The 18,046-nt window shown below is 41.6% G+C and overlaps 1 protein-coding gene across 1 annotated transcript; it reads right to left on the bottom strand.

Moving 5' to 3' along the window:
- Positions 1–1,179: 1,179 nt before the first annotated feature.
- On the bottom strand, positions 1,180–18,045 carry UBR7 (ubiquitin protein ligase E3 component n-recognin 7). Its single transcript, XM_061395147.1, has 11 exons — positions 17,896–18,045; positions 15,864–15,997; positions 15,201–15,261; positions 14,236–14,331; positions 13,119–13,172; positions 12,648–12,753; positions 10,488–10,696; positions 10,164–10,313; positions 9,489–9,651; positions 7,869–7,930; positions 1,180–3,432 (listed from the first exon to the last, which is right to left on the bottom strand). The coding sequence occupies exons 1-11, from the start codon at positions 18,043–18,045 to the stop codon at positions 3,340–3,342; spliced, it is 1,278 nt and encodes a 425-aa protein (XP_061251131.1). The 3' UTR covers positions 1,180–3,339.
- Position 18,046: the final 1 nt, after the last annotated feature.

Genomic DNA, 18,046 nt, shown 5'->3' with positions numbered 1-18,046 from the left:
CCCTGTGAGGATCACCTGTGAGACGGGACCCTGGCCCAAGAGGTGAGGCTGGGTGGCTTCTCGGGTCCCTTTATCCGAGGGGTCCTGTGACCCTAAGTGTGGATTGCTCGCCTAGTGCCCAGTGGTCCAGGATACATGAGGCACCAGTCTGGCTATAGCCCAGATGCCCACTTAGGCCAAGGCTTGTGTCTGGTAGCTGCTTCAAGGTGGACGCACTGGGAGGCAGCCTCACTGGCTCCTGGGGGCTCTGCTGGGTTGATTTCCACGTTCCCTCTGCTTCCCACGTTCGCAGCACACACTCGCCTTCTGTGGGAGCTGAACTAGCTCCCTGCCAAGGTCCGGTTATCACTTGGATTGTTGCTCTTTCAGTTTTCTTCTACTGCACTAGGGTCCTTTTAGGGAGCTGGGAGGTGCGCTGTTTTCCTGGCATGGATGGTTCTATAATCCTGAGTGTTCACCGATGAGAGCAGTTCCAAGGCTATGGAGAGCACTTTATTCACCTGCGTTTATCATAGGTGATGACTGCAACTGTGAATCATCTCCAAGGAAGCAAGAGCTGGGGGAAGGCCACAGATGGGCCTCTTCACGGGCTTCTTGGTTTGTCCTCACATTTACTTTTGAAGTAATGGCTACCGTGGAGGTGGACCGTGTCTCTCCCTTGGCCTGTGGGCTCCTGGCTCTCTCCCCTGTATAGAGCAAGACCAGAGTACATTGCGATTCATCACAACCCTCACCCATCTCTGTTCTCTGTTCACCTAAGAAATTATGGACCCTCTCTCCTCGGAGGTGTAAAGTGGGGTGTGTGTATGTGTTCCTCAGAGGTGTTGTAAAGCCAAGTTTGTGTGTGTTCCTCGGAGGTGTTGCAAAGCTGTGCGTACGTGTGTGCACACAGAGGTGTTGCAAAGCTGTGCGTATGTGTGTGTGTGCACAGAGGTGTTGCAAAGCCAGGTGTGTATATGCGTGTGCACCCGTGTGTGAAGGAGCTCTGCTGGCAAGACCTGAGATCTGGGGTGCGTGTGCTGGGATCAGGCCACGTCGTGCTGGGGAGACAGGAGCAGCCCCTCCGCTACAGCAGGCCCCAGGGCGGCTGGAGCTGCCGCCGTGGGCTCACATGGTTCCTGCATCTGCAAACGGAGGCCACATACATGTAAATGTGACGAGAAACCATCTGAAAGCCACTATTTTGAATTGATTTATTTAAATTTTTACAGAAACCTGATTAGAGTTAAGTATGTAATTATAAGTCCAGTAACAATTCTACAAAAATGCACATACAATGCCAGAACTCCTTAAAAGTAACTAATATCGTATTCTTATTTTGCATAAAACATGCATTAATATCAACTGCCACATGTTGGCCAAAATCAGTCTCTACAAGAAGAGACGGTCCAATACAGTCAATAAGAAAACTAGTTGTGAACAACAGGTTTAAAAAAAAAAAAAGAGGTTTTCTGGTTAACATGAGAGGAACAGTACCTTTCCTAAAACAAGCCCTTCAGCACTGGGGGTTTGCTTGTGCTGCACAGTGATGCCGAGACTTGGTCCTGACCTGTCGTAAGAAGAAACTTTCTGGTGGTTAAATCATATGCCTGAGATGATAGAGCCTTTCAGGCCATACTGGTATACTAGTATCACCTTGTAGAGAGGGGTTCAAAAATCCTCAGGCTTGGAACAGAGCGCTCCCAAGCTGGGGGTGGCGGCCCTCTCGGAGATGCCCGGAGCTCTGGCCCTGGCCACTTCAGCCTTCCACAAGGCCAGCTCAGAGCACACACGCCTCTCCTGTGGCCACAAGATCTTCCCGCTCCACACATCACTCTTCCTGGGGATCTGTAATTAGGAGGTCTGAGGCAGAAAAACGTGAACTGTACTTTTTCTTGAAGGCCTTTGCCTTCTGTAGGCCGAGTTCACCATACTCAGGGATCGGTGGGTACTTATGACTGCTGGACACACACAAAATATTAATATACACTTGTGGCCCCAAAGCCTCAAATGCTTATAGTCACACACCTCAAAGTGTGTCGTCTACCATCAGGAAAGACCATGCTCCTCCAGAGGGAGACAGCAGCTGAGGGCTCTTGTTTATTGAAAGGTGTTTTCCACACAGACTGAGGGGCTTTAAAGACACTTCAAACCAACTGAAAGGACATCCCCTCAAATATAGGCTTTTATACAACACCCCATGAGGTTCTTCAAAAGAAGATCTCACAGTTATTAGGGACTCAGCTGCAGACTGACATTAGGGACTATTTTTTACTTAAAGCTCACTATCTGCGCGGCCTGGGGCCTTGTCTGGGATCTCCTCCAGTCTGCTTCTCCCAAAACAGGGCACTCACTGGCCCTGCTCCTTACAAGTAGGCTAAGCCAGTATGTTTTTTCTTCAGCACAGATTTAAGGGGGAAATAATTTACTGGGCTTCTAATAACATTTTCTTAACAGAACAATATCAAAATAGGTCTATTCTTAATATATGCTTATGAATATCCCTGATAATATAAAGAAACTCGGAGGACTTTGTAAACCACCAAGATTTCACAGGGTAGTGCCCGGTCTACTTTCTAGGCAGCAGAGAGGGACTAGTCTTGATATAATGGCAGATTTTCTCCAGGAAGCCCTGTGAGCACTACAGTACTGAAATTCTAATATTCTAGAGTCAGTAGATTTGTGAATGACATTTCCACTTTAAATTTATTAGTAAAATTTGTAACAAAGGTAGGCTTCCTCAGTCCTGCCATCAGTCAACCTCCTTGCCTGTGACACACATCTAAACCAAAAAGCTGCAGTCCTGGCTAACTCCAGAGGGTCAGCCTAGATGAAGCAAGCTCTGAGGTCCCTTCTAGGCCATGACCAAACCTCAGAAAACAGGGACAAGGGAGAGAAGCAGACCAGGCTTGAGGAAGCTTTGACCCAAGGCACCACGATCAGAGGGGTGAGGGGACCTGTGGAGCTGACAGGAGGGCTTCTGCAACGCTCCTCAAAGCAGGTCCTGGAAGACAGAGGCTGCGGCAGAGTAGACACACTTGGGAGTTAAAAGAACAAATCATTAAGGGGGTAAAAAAAGATGAGTTTACTTTCTCAAAACCAAATCAAACTTCTTGAAAGTTCTGAACAAATAACCCTGGCTAGACTGGGGTGGGGTTGGGGGGCTCAAGTCTGTGGAATGAGTTGCATTTAGCTGAGTCAGAAAGAAGAATGCTGGTTGTGAAATCGGCATAAACATTGTGGCTACTGTCGTTAAGCAGAGTGAAGGAAGCTCAAGGTTGGAGGAGGAAGCGGCCTCTTTTATTCCTGGAACAGGAAGTGGGTCTTCCTCTGCCTGGATAGAAGGCGCTGCACTCCTTTCTAGCTGCAATAATACTGCATCCCATCCACTCTTCTTCTCTTTTTTGACTGAAATTCTTCAAAGAACTGCTGGATGTCCTCTCTCTTAACCACCTGTGGATGGAAAGCAAAGATTAGGAGTGCTGAGTGTGGGTTCCACTGCCACCCTCGGGTTCCTCATTGAAATGAGATGAAAGGGGGACTTCCATGTGGCCCGGTAGTTAGGGATCTGCCTTGCAGTGCAGGGGATGTGGGTTCAATCCCTGGCCGAGGAACTAAGACTCCACATACTGTCCAGCACTAGGCCCGAGCGCCACAGCTAGAGAGCCCATGCACAGCAAGGAAAGATCCTGCATAATGCAACTGAGATGCAATGCAGCCAAATACATAATATGTTTTTAAAGGGAGAGATGAAAGCAGTAGCCATCTAACAGGACCATTTGAAGAGCAGATGAGATGTAATGCCTGTGCAAGCCCTGCCTGGTGCAGAGTAGGCTATGAACACTGTCAGCTGAAGACAGCAGTGACAGAACCGCACGAACACCGAGGGCCCTGAGGTCTCTGGAGGACACTGTGCTCCCTCGGGACACGGCTGTCCTGGGATGTCCCTCAGTTCCACACAAGCACCCCAGCAAACAAAGGTGGCTTTTTTGACACTTGTGCTCTCTCCTTTATACTGAAGAGAAAAAAAAAGAAGAAACCTCAAAACTCTTCTCTCTTTCAGGAGTCCAAAATTAAAGACATTTGCTATATAAACAGAAAAATAATTGGCAAAAACTATGGAAGCATTACTCTCAGTCAATGGAATATCCATGTTATACAATAACAATGAGAAATTTATCTTGAATTTTATTGGAAAAAGGATTAGAGCATCACACAGGAGTGTTTATGATTATCAGCAAAATAGAATATTAAAAATAAGAAAATAAGGGGGAATATGGATTAAAAAAGTAAACCGGGATGACCCAGAAGGAGTTCCTGCTTATTCCAAGAGGGAGTTTGTACCACAATTGACAGGTTTGTTGATATGGGTTTTACTTTTTATTGTTTACTTATTTATCAGGATCCTAGTTCCCCGACTGATCAGGGATTGACCAGGGGCAGACCCATGTCTCCTGCTTTCAGACAGGAGTCTTAACCACTGGACCACCAGGGAAGTCCTGATGAGATGTTTAATTACAAAGGCAGCACACTGTTACCAACATGATTTTTAATTTTGTAACACATTCTTATTATCATGAGGAAATAAAGGTGGGGTATGGAGAGAGAAAGAGAAAAAGAAAGTACTGGAATGCAGGGACCAAGAAGGAGAAAGAGAAGGAAAAGAGAAGACAAATACTTGTGTGTAAAGTGAAAACTTCCCCCTCCTCTCCCCAGAAGTGAAAGTACAAACATCCCCAAGTGGCAAAGCCAATGTGAATAACTCACTGGGGTAAGATACTGACTAATCCTTGAAAAAGTTCACATTTTGTCAGTATTCTGCCAGACTGGTAGCTGACACTGACAATAAGCTGGAAGTCAACCAGCGGGAATGAAAACCCCTCACAGACTCAAGATGGAGACGGCCAACACACACTGAGGCCACAGCAGCTCAGAGCGCTGAGCGGCTGGGCTTAGGAATGTCCACTGTCAAACGCTAACAGGTAGGATACCAGGGAGTTCCGACGTGAAGCCTCTGTCCCTCACTTGGATCACAGACATTACACACTGAAAGGCAATGCAAGGAAACCATTTCTCTGGCAAGGATATAGTAGGAGGAGACTTAAGAGCCCACAAACTATAGAGTGTGTCATTTTTAGTTTCCAGACCTCCTCAAATGGTCACAGCCAACATAAAGAGTAGAAATGTTAAAGAACGTATGTTTATTAAGTCACTAAGTTGTGTCCAACTCTTCTGCGACCCCATGGACTGTCGCCTGCCAGGCTCCTCTGTCCGTGGGATTCTCCAGGCAAGAATACTGGAGTGGGTTGCCATTTCCTTCTCCAGGTGATCTTCCCCACCCAGGGATCGAACCTACATCTCCTATATTGGCAGGCCAGTTCTTTACTGCTGAGCCACTGGAGAAGCCCTAAAAATACTTGGGTCCAATAGTAAAATCATTTTATTGGTTTGTCTCAGAAAATGTGTAGTTTCTAAGTCTTAAGTCAGACACAAACATTAAATAAAGGGCAGGCCATTATTTGACAACATCCAGACCTTATTATGAAAAAGAAAAAGAAAAAAAAGGAAACAAACGAAAAATAGACCATATTATGGACAAACACAACCAAAGCAGACAAGCTTTATGACAACTTAAGGTGTTTGTTTGTAAAGATCTAGTTAGTAATGTTGAAAACAAACGATAAAAAATATTTTTTCTGTTTTTCAAACCATCACATAGGATTTAAAAATTACCTCAGACTCATTAAGAATGGCTCCAGTGATAACAAAGATCCATATGTTGAAGACAGGTGTGAATACTCTGGATAAAATTGTTTCAAATGTGAAAAGCAAAAGACACCACACCTACTTTTTTCTTGTGTGTGATTTTAAGTGTGTGTGAAACAAAATCAATAATGAGCACAGCAATCACACACTACACAGAAGCAGAGGCACAAGTGCACGCGCTGACACTGCTGACTGACACAGCTGGGAGGCCTGGAACGGCCACTGACAGTGCCAAGCTCAAACAGTTACACCCGTGGACGCCTGGAGCTCCAGTGCGAGAAGGCGGAGGCTGCGTTAAGCAGAGGACAGCTTCTGCCACAGAAATGAGAATAACTGACAGGTAAGAGCTGCTGGGACACAAAAGGACATCCACAGGGACAATGAGGAACATTCTCTAAAAACGAGCAAACCATCTCAGAAGGCTCTTTACCCTCAGACTCCACAATTCATTCTGCCGCAAGGCAGCAGTGCCAGCCATCCAGGCAGCTACAAGTCCTTCCCACGTTGATGAGAAAGCACTCGGCCTGCAAAGACTTCTCCCAAGAAAGCAAGTCTCAGGGCATGTCCTAAGTGTCTGTCAGATCCAGGTCTGACTGCGTTAGTCTGTCTGGCGGTAGCAGAGCAGAACATTTACTGTCTAGAAGGACAACTGTAGGCCATGAAGAGAAAAGTTAAGTTTTATTTTATATCTCCCTTTCGAAGATAGAAAAGTATTTTAGAAAAAAATCCCATCATAAACACATATGAGTAGTAAAGAGTTAGAAAGTATTTGAAAATTCATCTGGAGAACTATTTTAAAAGATTAGACACTGTAGGGACTCCCCTAGTGGTCCCTACAATGTTAACCCTACAGTGGTTAAGAATTCACCTTCCAATGCAGGGGATGTGGGTTTGATCCCTGGTCAAGGAACTAGATCCACATGCCCACGTGGGCATCTAAGCCCACGTGCTGAAACTAGACAAAAGTTGCCCTGCTTCAACTAAAGAATATATAAAGTTGTATATCACAACTCAGACTGACAAGAGCCAAATCAATAAATAAACGAATTAAAAAAAAAAAAAAGATTACACATTAAGAGTTAGTGTCACTCTTAAAAGTTGTTAGACTGTCCTAACCAGCAAGACAAATATTTTAGCCCCCAATTATCAAGTTCTTTTATTCTAAACTACAGAACCCCAAATCACAGAAAAGAGGTCTGGCTTAAATTTTTTTCCTGACTGGTCATTTTGGTTTCCTCCTCCAAGGAATCCTGCTGGATGATCAGGACTGGGGGAATCAGTATGGCCAATCCAATGGCCCCTCCTAAGCTACAACTGCTCTCTCAGGATCCTGGGTGGCCATTCCATCCCTCATCTGGAGGCTCGGGCAGGACTCCTAATGTGGCTGGTCTGGTGGTGTTTCACTACTGTTCATCTCCCTTCCCTCTGCCTGTACTACGCTCTCAGTCATCTTTTTCATCAGAGAAAATGATCTATGGAAAATAGTATGGAGGCCCCTCAAAAAAAGAAACAGAACCACCATATGATCCAGTTAATTACTTCTAGGTATATATCCAGGCTTCCCTGGTGGCTTAGACAGTAAAGAATCTGCCTGCAATGCAGAAGACCTGGGTTTGATACCTGGGTTGGGAAGACACCCTGGAGGAGGGCATGGCAACCCTCTCCAGCATTCTTGCCTGGAGAATCCCCAGGGACGCAGGAGCCTGGCCAGTTACAGTCCATGGGGTCTCAAAGAGTTGGACACGACTGAGCGACACAGCACAGCACAGCACACAGGTATATATACAAAGAAAACAAAAACACTAATTCAAAAAGATACATGCACCTCAATGTTCAGAGCAGCATTATTTATAATAACCAAGATATGGAAGCACCCTAAGTGTCCATCAAGAGATGAATGGTTAAAAAAGATGTTGTATGTATATACACACAAACACACACACCAAGGGAATATAGCTAATATTTTATAATGATTTTAAAAAGAGTATAACCTATAAAAATATTGAATTATTATGCTGTACACTTGAAAGTAACAATAAATCTGTAAATCAACTGCACTTCAAAAAAAAAGAAACTTTATTCAAAACATACAGGGCTATGATTAAAATTCGTTAACTACTTACTGTGCCTTCATCAGCAAATCTCTTGAGATAGTCTTTAAGTTCAGTCTTCAAGTCATTGTATTCTAAATCAAAACAACAAAGCAAAGGACAAGGACACAAACTTCAGACAATCTATTTGCATTTAGGAACAAAAGATTTCCTGACCATTAACATTTGAGTATTTTAATAGTTTAATCTATTTTTCTTCAAGTGAAATCTGCATACAGATTTGTTCTCAATTTCTCCCCAATTCCCTCACTTTGACATCTGGGAACCCTCTTTCATTAAATAAACCCTCGAGGAACAGATACTCCCACTCCCAAAAAGACTGTTGTTTAAGTCGCTATGTCTTATCCAACCCTTTGCAACCCCAAGAACTACAGCATGGCAGGCTTCCCTGTCCTTCACTATCTCCTGGAGCTTGCTCAAACTCATGTCCATTGAGTCAGTGATGCCATCCAACCATCTCTCCTCTTGCCCTCAGTCTTTCCCAGCATCAGGGTCTTTTCCAATGAGTTGGCTCTTTGCATCAGCTGGCCAAAGTACTGGAGCTTCAGCTTCAGCATCAGTCCTCCCAGTGAATATTCAGGGTTGATTTCCTTTAGGATTGACTGGTTTGATCTCCTCACAGTCCAAGGGATTCTCAAGTCTTCTCCAGCACCATGATTCGAAAGCATCAATTCTTTTGGCACTCAGCCTGCTTTATGGTCTAACTCTCACATTCATACGTGACTACTGGAAAAACCACAGCTTTGACTCTATAGGCCTTTGTCAGCAAAGTCAAGTCTCCACTTTGAAATATGCTATCTAGATCTGTAATAGCTTTTCTGCCAAGGAGCAAGCGTCTTTTAATTCTGTGGCTGCAGACCCTGTCTGTAGTGATTTTGGAGCCCAAGAAAATAAAATCTGTCGCTACAGCTGAGAATTTTTTAAAAGGTTTCCCATCTGTCTATAATTCTATTGCTCAAGTATCTTGGACTTGTCAAACATTAAGTTTTAAAACTCATCTCACTTAATATATTATATTATATACATGGGAACTTGAGGGTTATATCCCTCAAGTTATAGACTCTATCCCCAAAAAGCTTTTAGTCTAATAAAGGCAAAAGGAAATTAATCAAATAGTTACATGTACAAGACAGAAATAACCATTGTCAAAAAAGGGGTACAAAAGTAGAAACTGTCTAGGACAGAAATCATGAAAATAAGTTGGGCATGCTGGGGGAAAAAATGTAAAAGCCTGCAATTAAGGGTTTGGGAATATTTTCCCCTCTAGTGGGTTTCCTGTGAACCACTGAAGCATCTCAACAACTGTCAAAAAGATGGCATGTAATGTTCAATGAAAACTGTTTCAATGGATGGAAAAAGAAATTGATTTCCTCTTATTCTGTACTTATACATCTACCCTTAATCAAAATAGCATGCTATGGTTTCTCAAGCATGCAATTATTCTAGCATTTAACCCTGACTCAATGGAAATAGTAGCTAAATACTCAGCAATGTTACAATCAAGCAAGTATAAGTGAGGCTTACTATATAATTCCAAATTTAAACCATTTTTAGTTGTCCTCCTTCTATATAACTTTTTTAATGGTAAAGGAAACTTCATGAACTTTATGAATTTTCACAAACAATATTTACCACAAATAAGTTCCACTTGCTGGACTCTGTTCATACTATTAAGGGTGTCCATTAGAGGGTCTCTCCTGTCAGTTGCCTGGTCAACCTTGCCTTTGTTTTCATAAGCCAGAACTGTGTCATATTCATCTGTCAGGAACAGGACATCTAGATCGCCATACATTTTCTTTAAAAAATAAAACCAGTTTTCCCCATTAGAACTGTATGTCATTCTCAGAAAGTCGACCTCATGAGAATCACCAAAAATTTGTTTAAGTTTTCTAATATCCAGAAAACCCCCAGCCTTTCAGCAGAGTTGCTTGAAGGATTTATTCTTTCTGCCCAAATTTCTCTTAGAAATCTCCCAATTTCCAGTGGATGCTGTAAGATCTAAGAGATTTTTATTTAAAAACCAACTTACTGTAACTTTCAAGAAATTTGTGTTTCCAAGTAATTCTATGATATAGAAAAGCTATTTTCCACTGAAATGAAGATAAATAAGAAGCACTGCACCGTTCTTAATTGCTTCCATAAACATTCAGACTGCAAACACTAATTCATAAATTTGCTTAACATTAAAAAAAAAAAACTTACGTTCCCTATACTCTAATATCAATTTCATAAATAAACTTTCCAGGTGTTCTTATTTTAGGCATCTGTCCACAAAACACTTGATGCTGAACATGATCTGCTACTTACCATACAGTCTTTGCAGGTACACAACTTGCTCCTCCAGTTCAGGGGCCAATAGGTGGCAGTGTCTTTCTTTATAAACTGCTTAGCTTTAAGCTCCTCAAGTTTGCAGCCAGACTGTGATTCTGTGTTGAGATGTTGATTCTGAAATGCTTTCTGAAATTAAGTTTTGAAGTGTGTATTTTAAACCATCATCGTTTTCAAAGTTTAGATTTTGTAAAAGAATTTCTTTTAGGCAAAAGGTACAACTGAAATCCAAAGCTACATAGCTTACAGAATTAATTTTGCTCAAGTTTTATTTCTTTTACAGCTCAGATTTCATTTTGTTACCTGGAGATCAGATTCAGAACTAGAGCTGGTACATGGTTCGTTTGTCTGCTCTGCTTTAACTTCCTTCACAATAGCCTTTCCATGTTCTGGAACATCCTCTTCGAGGGCATTATCTTGATGAGCTCCATTTTCAGTTTTGATAACTTCTTGATCACCTACTCCATCAACATTCAGCACCAACCCATCATCTTCAGTAGTTACTTTTGTTACTGTAGGTTCAATGAAAACACACACACACACACACACACACATCCACACCAGTGAGACAATGAAATCACTTAGTTTGATTAAAAAATACTTCAGAATCTGGAAAAGGAGAGAGTTAACCTTAATCTCTGGAATAATGAGAAAGGAAATAACACTTTTTTAGGTTATGCCTGCCTATTCTAAAGTGTCAAATAACAGAAAATTTAAAAATATCAATCACTAGTGGGAAGGGTGGGTTCAAGAGGGAAGGGATATATGTGGCTCAGTGGTAAAGAATCTGTCTGCCAATGCACGAGATGCAGGAGATGCAGGTTCAATCCCTGGGTCAGGAAGATCCCCTGGAGGAGGAACTGGCAACCCACTCCAATATTCTTGCCTGGAAAATCCCATGAACAAAGCCTGGCAGGCTACAGTCTGTGGGGTCACAAAGAGTCAGACATGACTGAGCAACTGAGTATGCATGCATGTGCAACATACACTGCAGAGGCACTCAGCTGACACTCTTCACTGTATAGCAGAAATTAACACAACACTGTCAAGTAATTACACTCTAGTAAAAAACAAAATGTGAACCAAGAACAGAAAAAAAACCATCTGGAAAAAAGAGCTAAAAAAAATATATCAATCACTATTTAAACATTTTATATGTAAATGAGAAAGGAAAATACTATAGATGTTAAAGACCCAAGGACACCAAAGAAGCAAGAGGCAATAGGAAGAGATTTAGCTGCAAACACAGGAGAAGGGTAGTTTTGCAAAGACAACAGCTTTTCTTTATGCGAGGAGGAAATTAGAAAGGACGCTTGCAGGGACAGAAATAACAGAGAACAGAGAAATGACAAGGGAACTCACACTGCAGGATGGCTTTTCAGTTTATTAGGAAATGAGGCCATCTGCTGACAGGGAAGGAAATGAAGAAGGGGCAGAGGGGAAGGGTTAAGAAAATCCAGTGAATGAGAAAAAGATTCAGGTCCAGCAGAAAGTGAGACGTAATTGAAAAGGATATGAACAGGCTGATTTGTGCTGATGTATGGTATAAACCAACACAGTAATTATAAAGCAATTATCCTTCAATTAAAAATAAATAAATTTTTAAAAAACACACACACAGAAAAAAGCATATGAACAGAAAGAGGACACACCAAGTACAAGAACTTGGAGACAAAACAAAAACGCAGGATATGCTGCTTGAGGTTTGTATGGTGAAGTGCTCCCTAAAGGTGAGAAGGGCAAAAAATTATGAGGCTGGAACAACAGATACTATGAAGTACTACCATTTAAAAAATAAACACATATAATATTAAGAGTAAAATAAAGTATTTCATACTCAAGAACATTCATTACTAATTAGTGGTTTGGGTCAATTTCTCAGAGTACAGTAAAAGCATTAGATGGCAAACCGTCACCACCTCCCCCTCGACCAGTAGCATGTCTTATATCTCAGAACAACTTGTTTGGGTTCTGTTATCTTTCAAAATCCCCTTAAAAACTGCTTTCTCCATTTTCTCCAATTCTGGTCTCATCCATATTCTGCATCATGCCATTTAAGTACAAATTGGTTCTTGGCAGTCACCCAATCTATCTATAAGCACCTTGTGGAGAAGGAACAGATCTTATACTTTATACTTTTTTCTATACCTCAGAGTCCCTTAAAAATGGAACTCTGTTCAATGTTATGTGGCAGCCTGGATGGAAGGAGAGTTTGGGGAAGAATGGATACATGTATACGTATGGCTGAGTCCCTTTGCTGTTCACCTGAAACTATCACAGCATTGTTTGTTAGCCATTCCCCGGTACAAAATAAAAAGTTTAAAAATAAACCCCATAAAATAAAGTAAAAGTACACAGTGAAAAACATAGTAGCTACAACTTACTGAACAAATTGTACTGATTTGTACTGTACTGAACATACGGCCCAAGTTGGAGGCATGGCAACTCCACAGAGACTCTTACCTGCCAGCTGTGCAGCGTAAGCCCACAAGAAAGAACAGCGCTTCATGCAAGCCTGGCACACCATCTCTTGGAAATCCCCACTCTCAGGAGGAATGGCACCAAGATGCTGTGAACACAGAAAACCAAGTTATTTTCCTTGTGATCACCAAGTTGTCCAAAAAGTTCATTATTTTATAAAATATTGCCAACAGTACATTGATCATATCGCTATAGTATTTTTTAGAAGGGTAGTGATAATGTGAAATATAATTTAATTCCAAAAGACAAGATTTTGGGGGGACTTCCCTGGTGACCCAGTGGCTAAGACTCTGTTTCCAATGCCAAGGGCTTCGGTTCAGTCCCTGGTTAGGAAAGTAGATGCCACAACTAAGATCAGACTCAGCCAAATAAATAAATATTAAAAAAAAAAAAAAGACAAGATATTTTCTTTTTGTAAAGACAATGGGATTAAAAGGTCAAAGCTCTTCTCACCCTTCCATGGAACCAATCTTCACAGACTATACACTGGATCATCTCATCTGGAATCTAACATAGAAAAGCAATTTGTTTATTAATGATTACAGTGAATTCATGGGGTTCTCAAGACAAGAACACTGCCATTCCCTTCTCCAGGGAAGCCCAGAGTGCTGCAGTCCATGGGGTTGCAAAGAGTCAGGCATGACTGAGCGACTGAACTGACTGACAATGAACTCTGGAATATCAAAGTAAATCTGGCACACACTAGAATCAGATATTAAATAATTCTCTACCAATTCTGTAAGGCCACTATCCACATGCAAAAAGTCAAGGAGACATGGAGAAACAGCAATTCAAGGGGTCAAAGAAGTTCTTTCTCCATGAACTGGGGTTACAAAAGGATTACATTGAGATAAGCACTTTGTGAGTAATTATCAAAACTTTCGTATCAGTTACTTACGATCTGATTCCCACAAAACTTTATGAATAAGTAATATATTTTCATTTTACACATAAACCCAGGCCCAGGGAGGTAATGTGAATTGTAGCAAGTTGCACAGTGAATTACAGAATTTTGCCTTTGTCAAAAGAAAAGGAAACTAGAAATTAAAGTACACATTCACTCACTTATATGTGCACAGAAAAAGGTCTGAAAATATATACACCAAAAGTGTTAACAGTCGTTATGTCTAGGAGGTAAGAAGGTACAGGAATGAGGAAGAATAAAAATTCTTTTAAAATTTTGCATACACCTCTAATTGAAGTTTTTAAGAGAATCCAGTTTGTGCACCCTATTTTCTCTCCTTGCAGGAATGCGAGAAGTTGAAGGTCATTTTTCTGGAAAGTATTCAGAGAAAAGGAGCAAACAGGCAGGCAAAGAGAGGGAAGAAGGAAAAAAGTTCTGGCCTTGATCAAGTCCTGTCCAATATTTCTCATGAGGTAAGAAACAGAAAAATAGTTGGGCTCTGTACTACTTGTAGCTTTAGGTCAGAGTCAAAAGAAGGGATAAATCTAGAATACTTTCACAATCCCCAAATCCCTGCTGAACAGCTAAAGGGCCAAATATGACAAGAGGCTGGGGAGTGAAGGCTGGAGATGACACAGTCCTGGTGCTGACCTCCAAATCTCTTACCTCATCTTCAGGATCAGGGTAAGGTCTCTTGCAAATGCAGTACAATCCAAAAAAGTTGTCATTGTACTTATTGCCAGAATTTATCTTTGCTTTGTCCTGAAAGATATTAATTTCAATATAAAACATGGCCTAACTTTATAATTTCATGCATCATGGAATTTATGCATTCAATAAATTTGTGCACTAAATATCTGTACCACCCCCTCCCCTGGAAGCTAGTCTTCAAAGTACAAGGGGAAAAAATTCATCCTATAAAGTTAACACTTTCTCCAGGATACAAGGAAAAAATAAAATTTATTTTCTATACCTTCTTTGTACCAATTGGGGGAGAATGAATCACAAATATTAACTATCAATCTATGGAAGCTGACACTGGTCTAGAATTTCAAGATATTTCTTAATGCCCAGCTATGATAGTTAAAGCCCCCAAATTACTAGGAGGTGAAAAGTAGGCAAAGAAGTTGTCTAAAAATAAGGAGGGAAAGAGCACGATAACTTTAGTAATTAGGATTGAATACAGTAAAGTCCCTTATTTTCTGTTTCATTTTTGGCATTTCACTGAAAGTTATTGTAGAAGATAGTCTTTATTATCCAAAAAGCAGTGAAAAACTTTTGCAAAAGCCCATGCTCATTACTGCCCAGTTTTATTTATTCAGTTTTAAAAGTCATACCCTTTTCTTTAAAAAGCCTTAGAGCATGAGCACAATCAACACAACTGAACCTGAATCACTTTAGAACACTACCCCCAAAGCCTTTCATATTAATTACAATCTATAGGTAGGCTCTGAACAGGTTACTTAGCTTTCCAACAAATAAATAAATGGGGTACAGTCTAACACTGACTTGCTCATTTGCAAAGAAGAAGCACAGAACTTCCTTTTTGAAAATTCTTGGTTTTTATCCCCTAGGACAAATACCAATCTTAGCTACTTTTCATGCATTTATCGTTTGCTGTGCTTACTTACAGGAAATAATTTGCATTCCAAATTTTTAAACTTGCTGTTTCCGCAATCACAACGAAAATTTCTGAAAGAAAGGAGGAAAAGCCAATTTTAATTTTTCTTCTAAATTTAAAGACTACTCTTTACATTCATATCATAGCCTCTTCCCTTTCAACTGGCTTCTAGGACCTAAAAATTGGACTTGGTTGTTGTTCATGTATCCAACCCGCAACTTTCCCAAGCATATTACAATAAAATATTTAATAATTCTATAAATTAACATGTGTGTGCTGTGTGCCCAGTCGTGTCTGACTCTTTGCGATCCCATGGACCGTTGCCCACCAGGCTCCCCTGTCCATGGAATTGTCCAGGTAAGAATACTGGAGTGGACTGCCATTTCCTTCTCCAAGAAATTAACATGCATAAAGACAAATATCTGTATCTCTCACACACACACATAAAACAGTGACAGAATAGCAGGAGTGGTCTGAGTTTGCCCCATAATTATATTTTAAAAGGTCCCCTGGAAAAACTGTTCTTTCCGATTATATTATATAAAACAGTTGCATTAAATTTTACCAGGGCACAACTACTTTGAATGCAAAAACATGATTAAGAAAAAAAGTGCAACTGGAAAAGAATCTAAATATTTGAAAACCATCTAGCATCTATCTCTGACCATTTTACCTTTTTGTGTACAGCTCAAATAGTTTATGACTTCCATGACATTCATAACTGCAAGCCAGGCAAATTCCTGCTGGTTCTTCTCCCTCTGGAGTGCAGGTACTGCAGGCATACAGTGCTTGTCTCTTTACTGAACCCTAAAAGACAGCCCCAAAATGGAAAAAGACAGAAAACTGATGAGACATTGGCAGAGCGACCTAATGCCCATACTACGATCTGAGACATAACTGAAATCAGATTATCTGTGGTCAAGATCTTCCTGTAAAAGCCACTGAGACTAATAAAAAAGCATATACAACAGAATCCCAAAACATGGTTGCAGGTTTCATACACGTTTCATATAACTTTTTCTCAAAGTGATAGAACTTAACATTTTCAGTCAGCTGTGAATAAGCCAGTCTACTTAACTATTTTAACACATGAAAATACAGGAGAATGTGTGTAAGCTTATGTAAGGAATAATCATACTTTAATTTTGGAATATGCTTGTGATTCCACCAAAGAGAACACCAATGTATTAAATGAATCCCTTTGATTTTAAGATGTATGCTGACATATTTAGAGTTGAAATGTCATGGTCTGAAATTTATTTTCAACTGGTTCGGGAAAAAAAACCAAAGTATATTACAGTGAAGAAGGAAAAGATAAAACAAATGTGGTAAAATGTTAAAAAGTGAATATATGTGAAGATACACAGACGTTCATAATATTATTCTTTCATTTTAACTGTAGACTTTAAATGTTTCAAAATAAAAAGTTGAAAGAAAAGCAAATCTTGATAATGGCTGCCATCTTCCGGGAAGAAGGGAGTCCCAGGAAAGCTTCTGTGATGCTGGTAATGTTCTATCTCTTGATCTGGGTGGTACACACCTGCTGGTGTTTTCGGTTTTGCTTTCCCAAGACTTATACGTGGTTTCTGCACTTTTCCACATATTTTACAACAATACAAAAAAAAATTTTAAGGAAGTCTGTTTTAAAAATCTAAGTACGTTTCAAAAATAACGTACAGACTTTTTTTAAAAAGGCAAAAAGAGAAAAAGTTGTTTCAGTGGCGACCAAAGGTTTTAAAATATCAGCCAACATTAAATACCTCTGATGCCAGGTGTATTAAAAAAAAAAATCTAACCACTGTGCAGTGTAAACTCAACTGGTCATTGATGACAACTGGTATTGTGATCTCAGGCCACACCACATAAAGACCCCACGTCTCTCTCCCCATCCTGCAATGTTCCACTCCACCGGCCTGGAAGGCAACCTCTTCTTCCTATCAAGCATTATCTCTCATTAGTTTTCTTCTACCACCTTTCTCCATTTTTGAACCTAGAAACAGAATGAGTCACCAAACACTACGTCACACCCCCTTCAGTCCTTGTTCCCACCATTTTCCGAATGCCATCTCTCCTCCTCTCCTCCCCTTTCCTTAGACAGTGCCAACAGCTGTTCGGGTCCCGGTCTATCCCCCTGGGGGGCCGACTGCAGACAGACGTGGTACTTGCTTCCTCTCGCCAAAAAACCAGCTAGCACTTGTCAAACTAAATTGCAGAGGAACCAGCTGTCCAGGAGTCCAGCCTACGCGGAGAGATTTTCAAATTCAGAGCCCTCTCCTTTAACTCTGCTTTGACTCTCCCGTTTAGTACCCAGCAAATACTCTGAGGATGGGAAAAGTAGGGACAAAAATACTCAGGATGTGAAAGGTCACGGGGTTGGTTTGGTGAAAAGCGGCAGGGGCACCAAGAGACGAGGAAGGAAGGAAAGAGCAGCCGCTCCGGGGCCAAAACCGGAGAAACGTCGGGGGCCAGAGAGAGGAAAATCGAGAAAGGAGGGGCGTCCTGCTGGCCACAGGTTAGGATGGGGGCTCAGGAGACTAAGGGTAAAAGGGCACCTGGGCCTGGGATGGGGACTCCTACGACTAACAGCTGAGCCGGACCACCACGGGGTGCCGGCCGCGGCCGGCGGGAAAAGAGAGAGTAAGGCGGGTGGGCAAAGGGAGGTTGAGGGGAGCCTGGGGGAGGCGAGGCCCGGGCCGCGCGCCCACCTGCGAGTAGGAGCACTTCTCCGAGTCACTGCCGCCCAGGACGGCGCAAGCCTCATTCTCCAGCTCCTCGTCCTCCTCAAGTACATCGACCAACGATACCACGGGCTCCAACTCCGACTGTCGCCCAGCTGGCTCCTCGGCTCCGGCCATC

Source organism: Bos javanicus, chromosome 21 (genome assembly GCF_032452875.1).
Source record: "Bos javanicus breed banteng chromosome 21, ARS-OSU_banteng_1.0, whole genome shotgun sequence".
Classification (NCBI taxonomy): Eukaryota; Metazoa; Chordata; class Mammalia; order Artiodactyla; family Bovidae; genus Bos; species Bos javanicus.
Note: the sequence above shows the minus strand (reverse complement) of the source record. Positions and strands in the feature narration are given on the sequence as shown.